Raw genomic sequence first — 6,130 nt, 5'->3', positions numbered from 1 at the left:
GAAAAACCCAAAAGAGCAAAAAAATGTCCCCAAACCAGCCAGAAACAGAAAAAACACCTGAAAATACCTGAAAAACCCAAAACCCAGCCGGAAACAGCCAAAATTGTTTCCAGAATTATTGGAAATACCCAAAATTACCCCAAATACCCCAAAAGAGCCGAAATTCAGCCCAAAAACCCAGAAAAAAACCATCTGAACCCCCCTGAAAACACCTGAAAACCAGAAAATCACAAAACACCCAAAACCCCCACGAAAATAAACAAAAAAACCTCCCAAAATTGGGTGAAAAACAGCCCAAAAAAGGAAAAACAGCCCAAAAAAGGAAAAATACCCCAAAAAAAAGGAAAAATACCCCAAAAAAAGGAAAAATACCCAAAAAAGGAAAAATACCCCCCAAAAAAAGGAAAAATACCCCCAAAAAAAGGAAAAATACCCCAAAAAAAGGAAAAATACACCCCAAAAAAGGAAAAATACCCCAAAAAAAAGGAAAAATACCCCAAAAAAAGGAAAAATACCCCCAAAAAAAAGGAAAAATACCCCAAAAAAGCAGCCGGAAAAGAGAAAAACAGCCCCAAAAATACCTGAAAAAAACCCCAAAAAATCTCCCCAAAATCCCCCAAAAATACCAAAAATCCCAAAACCCCCTCCCCAAAAATTCACTGTGAACAACCCCAAGGCACTGTGAACCCCAAAAGCCCCAAAATTACCCCAAACCCCCCAAAATTACCTCAACCCCCCCCCCCAATTTCCCCCAATAAATCTCAAAACCAGAGTGGAAAATTGTGTTTTATTACAAAAGGGGATTTTGGGCAGGTTTGGGATTTTTTGGGGATTTTGGGGAATTTTGGGGATTTTTTGAGGACCTTTTTTGGGATTGGTGGTGAAATTTGGGGTTTTTTGGGGATTTTTTTGGGAATTTTTGGGGGGATTTGTAGCAAAATTTGGGGATTTTGGGGGGTTTTTAGGGGATATTTTGGGGATTTTTTGGGGGGGATTTTGGGGAATTTAAAAAAAAATTTGGGAGGTTTTTTTTTTAAATTATTGGAAATTTTTGGGGATTTTTTTTCCTTGGGGATTTGTAGCAAAATTTGGGGATTTTGGGGAATTTTTTTTAGGAAATTTTGGAAGGTTTTATAAAAATTTTTTGGTTTTTTTTTTTTGTAATAATTTTCGGGTATTTTAGGGAGTTTTTGGGGTTTTTTTTTCTTTTGGGGAATTTTTGGGGGCAATTTTTGGGATTTTTAAAAAAAAATTTTGGGGGATTTTGGGGGGATTTCTGTGGGGGATTTTTAGGGAGAAATTTTTTTCCTTTTTGGGGATTTTTTTGGATTTTTATTTTATTTTTCTTGGGGATTTGTAGCAAAATTTGGGGAAATTGGGAGGTTTTTAGGGGATATTTTGGGGATTTTTTGGGGGGGATTTTGGGGAATTTAAAAAAAATTTTGGGAGGTTTTTTTTTATTTTTAGAAATTTTTGGTTTTTTTGGTTTTTTTTCCTTGGGGATTTGTAGCAAAATTTGGGGATTTGGGGGAAATTTTGAGGGGTTTTGTAAAAAAATTTTTGGGTGATTTTTTTTGGGGATTTTTTTGGGGGTTTTAGGAACTTTTTGAGGGAAATTTTGGGATTTTTGTTTTTCGGGGGGGGGAGGGGATTTTCGGGGGGTATTTTGGGTGATTTTTGGGTGATTTTGGGGTATTTTGGGGTATTTTGGGGGTATTTTGGGGTGATTTTTGGGTATTTTGGGGTGATTTTGGGGGTATTTTGGGGTATTTTGGGGGTATTTTGGGGTGATTTTTGGGTATTTTGGGGTGATTTTGGGGGTATTTTGGGGTATTTTGGGTGATTTTGGGGTGATTTTGGGGTATTTTGGGTCCCTCAGAAGTGGGCGGTGACTCGGTCGATCTCCAGGAGGTCGTCCAGGATCTGTGGGGGAGGGGAGAGAGGTCAGGGGCTCACCTGGGCAAAATTCACCCAAAATTCACCTGCCCCAAAATGCACCTGAACCTCACCTGAACCTCACCTGCCCCAAAATGCACCAAAAATTCACCTGAACCTCACCTGGACAACCTCACCTGTTCCAAAATTCACCTCAAACTCACCTGGGCAAAATTCACCTGTCCCAAAATGAACCTGTCCAACCTCACCTGGACAACCTCACCTGCCCCAAAATTCACCTGTCCCAAAATGCACCTGAACCTCACCTGGGCAACCTCACCTGGGCAACCTCACCTGTCTCAAAATTCACCAAAAACTCACCTGGGCAACCTCACCTGTCCCAAAACGCACCTGAACCTCACCTGAACCTCACCTGAACCTCACCTGTCCCAAAATGCACCAAAAACTCACCTGTCCCAAAATTCACCGGTCCCAAAATTCACCTGAACCTCACCTGTCCAACCTCACCTGTTCCAAAATTCACCCCAAACTCACCTGGTCCAACCTCACCTGTCCAATCTCACCTGTTCAACCTCACCTGTCCCACCCCACACCTGTCCCTCACCTGTCCTGTCCCTCAGGTGTCCCCCCGTGCCCAGGTGTGTCCCACTCACGATCTCAGGTGTGTCCCCCCGTGCCCAGGTGTGCCCCCCCCATGCCCAGGTGTGTCCCCCCGTGCCCAGGTGTGTCCCACTCACGATCTCAGGTGTGTCCCCCCGTGCCCAGGTGTGTCCCACTCACAATCTCAGGTGTGTCCCCCCGTGCCCAGGTGTGTCCCACTCACGATCTCAGGTGTGCCCCCCCCATGCCCAGGTGTGTCCCCCCGTGCCCAGGTGTGTCCCCCCGTGCCCAGGTGTGTCCCCCCCATGCCCAGGTGTGTCCCCTCATGCCCAGGTGTGTCCCCCCGTGCCCAGGTGTGTCCCACTCACGATCTCAGGTGTGGTGCCGATTTTCTTGGCCAGCTCCGCCCTCTCCATGGCGCTCAGGTACAGGTACCTGCCCAGCAGCTCCCCGTCCAGCACGTTCCTCACCGCGTTCTGCAGCAGCCGCCGCTCCGACTGCAGCAGCCTGGCCCGACAGGTGGGGACAGGTGAGGGACAGGGGAGGGACAGGGGAGGGACAGGTGAGGGACAGGGGGGACACAGGTGAGGGACAGGGGAGGGACAGGTGGGACACAGGTGAGGGACAGGTGAGGTGGGGGAGAGGTGTGAGATGGCACAGGTGGGATGGGTGAGACAGACGGACAGGTGAGGGACATGGGGACAGGTGAGGGACATGGGGACAGGTGAGGGACATGGGGACAGGTGTGAGATGGGACAGGTGTGGGAGAGGTGAGGGACAAGAGTGGGACACGGCTGGGACAGGTGAGGGACGGGAGGACAGGTGTGAGATGGGACAGGGACGAGAAGGTGAGGGCAGACAGGTGGGACAGGTGTGAGATGGGACAATGGGACAGGTGGGACAGGTGCAGCAGGAGAGGGACAGGGGCACAGTGGGTGCCCACCTGAATGCCCAGGGGTTGCGGCCGGCCAGGTGGGGCAGGGCAGAGCTCAGGTGTGCCCAGGTGTGCCCAGGTGTGTCCCAGGTGTGTCCCAGGTGTGCCCAGGTGTGTCCCAGGTGTGTCCAGGTGTATCCCAGGTGTGCCCCAGGTGTGCCCAGGTGTGCCCAGGTGTGTCCCAGATGTTCCCCAGGTGTGCCCAGGTGTTTCCCAGCTGTGCCCCAGGTGTGTCCCAGGTGTATCCCAGCTGTACCCAGCTGTGCCCAGCTGTACCCAGGTGTGCCCAGGTGTTCCCCAGCTGTGCCCAGGTGTGTCTGTGGATATTCCCAGCTGTGCCCAGCTGTGCCCAGGTGTGGTTTACCTGAAGGCCCGGGGGTTGAGGCCGGCCAGGTGCGGCAGGGCGGAGCTCAGCGCGTTCTGCAGCATCAGCAATCTCCTGTAGGTTTTCTCCTGCATGGGCAGCAGCAGCCCCAGGCCCCCGTCCAGCGTCGCTGCGGGGACGGGCACGTCAGGGCAGCCAAAAACCCCAAACACCAAAACCCCAAACCCCACCCTGATCCCAAACCCCAACCCAAAACCCCAAATCCCAAACCCCAAACACCAAACCCCAAACCCCACCCCAAAACCCCAAACACCAAAACCCCAAACCCCACCCCTGATCCCAAACACCAAACCCCAAATCCCACCCCAACCCCAAACACCAAATCCCAAACCCCAAACACCAAAACCCCAAATCCCACCCCAAAACCCCAAACCCCACCCTGATCCCAAAACCCCAACCCCAAACCCCAAATCCCAAACCCCAAACACCAAAACCCCAAACCCCACCCCAAAACCCCAAACCCCACCCTGATCCCAAAACCCCAACCCAAAACCCCAAATCCCACCTCAAATCCCAAACCCCAAACACCAAAACCCCAAATCCCACCCCGACCCCAAACACCAAACACCAAAACCCCAAATCCCACCCCAAAACCCAAACACCACCCTGATCCCAAAACCCCAACCCAAAACCCCAACCCCAAACCCCAAATCCCACCCCAAATCCCAAAACCCAAACATCAAAACCCCAAATCCCACCCCGACCCCAAACCCCAAACCCCAAAACCCCAAATGTCAAAACCCCCAATCCCACCCCAAATCCTACCCCAATCCCAAAACCCCAAACACCAAAACCCCAAATCCCAGCCCGAGCCCAAAACCCCCAGTCCCACCCCAAATCCCACCCCAAATCCCACCCCCATCCCAAAACCGTGAATTCCACCCCAAATTTCAGAAAACCCAAATCCTGGCACCTCCATCCCAGAAACACCAAACCCCAAAACCCCAAAACCCCAAAGCCCCAAAGCCCAGCCCCAATCCCAGGTGCAGCAAATCCCAAATGCCCCAAAGCCCCGCAGCCAGGGCCGCACCTGATCCTGCACCCCAAAGCCCAGGGCTGGCCCCATGCCAGGTGTGTCCCCAGGTGTCCCCAGGTGTGTCCCCAGGTGTGTCCCCATGCCAGGTGTATCTCCAGGTGTGTCCCCAGGTGTGTCCCCAGGTGTGTCCCCCTCCCAGGTGTGTCTCCAGGTGTGTCCCCATCCCAGGTGTATCCCCAGGTGTGTCTCCAGGTGTGTCCCCATCCCAGGTGTATCCCCAGGTGTGTCTCCAGGTGTGTCCCCATCCCAGGTGTGTCCCCAGGTGTGTCTCCAGGTGTGTCCCCATGCCAGGTGTATCCCCAGGTGTGTCCCCATCCCAGGTGTGTCCCCAGGTGTGTCCCCATGCCAGGTGTGTCCCCAGGTGTATCCCCAGGTGTGTCCCCATCCCAGGTGTGTCCCCAGGTGTGTCCCCATGCCAGGTGTATCCCCAGGTGTGTCCCCATCCCAGGTGTATCCCCAGGTGTGTCTCCAGGTGTGTCCCCATCCCAGGTGTGTCCCCATGCCAGGTGTGTCCCCAGGTGTGTCTCCAGGTGTGTCCCCCTCCCAGGTTTGTCCCCAGGTGCTGTACTTGTTCTCCCAGGTGTGTCCCCATCCATCCCCAGGTGTCCCCAGGTGTGTCCCAGCCGTATCCCAGCTGTCCCACCCATCCCCACCTGTCCCCAGGTGTGTCCCCACCCATCTCCGGGTGTGTCCCCAGGTGTGTGCTCACCCAACCAGGTGATATGTTTGTTCTCCCAGCTGTGTCCCCACCCCAGGTGTGTCCCAGGTGTCCCCAGGTGTGTCCCTACCGAACCAGGTGCTGTGTTTGTTCTCCCAGGTGTGTCCCCAGGCGTGTCCCTACCGAACCAGGTGCTGTGCTTGTTCTCCCAGGTGTGTCCCCAGGTGTGTCCCTACCGAACCAGGTGCTGTGTTTGTTCTCCCAGGTGTCCCCAGGTGTGTCCCCAGGTGTGTCCCTACCGAACCAGGTGATGTGCTTGTTCTCCCAGGTGCTGCTGCGCCGGTTGGGTCCCTCGGCGTGCCCGCGGCACGGCGTGCGCCAGAAGGTGTTGACGTGCGCCCCCACGTGGAAGTCGGCGCGGCGCAGCAGCCGCAGCCCCCCGAAGGACTCCTTGGCTGGGGGGACACACACGGGGCTCACCTGGGCTCACCTGGGCTCACCCGGGCTCACCTGGGCTAACCCAGGCTCACCCGAGCTCACCTGGGCTCACCTGGGCTAACCCAGGCTCACCTGGGCTTACCTAGGCTCACCTGGGCTCACCCGAGCTCACCCGGGCTCACC

The 6,130-nt window shown here is 53.8% G+C and overlaps 1 protein-coding gene across 1 annotated transcript in view; it reads right to left on the bottom strand.

Annotated features, from left to right (window-relative positions):
• Window positions 1–773: 773 nt before the first annotated feature.
• The window catches only part of CPSF1 (cleavage and polyadenylation specific factor 1), a gene marked incomplete at its 5' end in the record, with an annotated part of 64,796 nt that continues 59,439 nt past the window's right edge, over window positions 774–6,130 (bottom strand). The window contains 4 exons of the mRNA XM_066570116.1: window positions 774–1,923; window positions 2,865–3,003; window positions 3,795–3,924; window positions 5,809–5,964. Of these exons, the coding sequence (XP_066426213.1) occupies window positions 1,876–1,923; window positions 2,865–3,003; window positions 3,795–3,924; window positions 5,809–5,964 (473 nt within the window). The remainder of the gene's footprint in view (window positions 1,924–2,864; window positions 3,004–3,794; window positions 3,925–5,808; window positions 5,965–6,130) is intronic.

This window comes from Molothrus aeneus, unplaced genomic scaffold (assembly GCF_037042795.1).
Source record: "Molothrus aeneus isolate 106 unplaced genomic scaffold, BPBGC_Maene_1.0 scaffold_208, whole genome shotgun sequence".
Taxonomy (NCBI): domain Eukaryota; kingdom Metazoa; phylum Chordata; class Aves; order Passeriformes; family Icteridae; genus Molothrus; species Molothrus aeneus.
The sequence above is the reverse complement of the archived record's forward strand: the minus strand, read 5'-3'. Positions and strand labels throughout refer to the sequence as shown.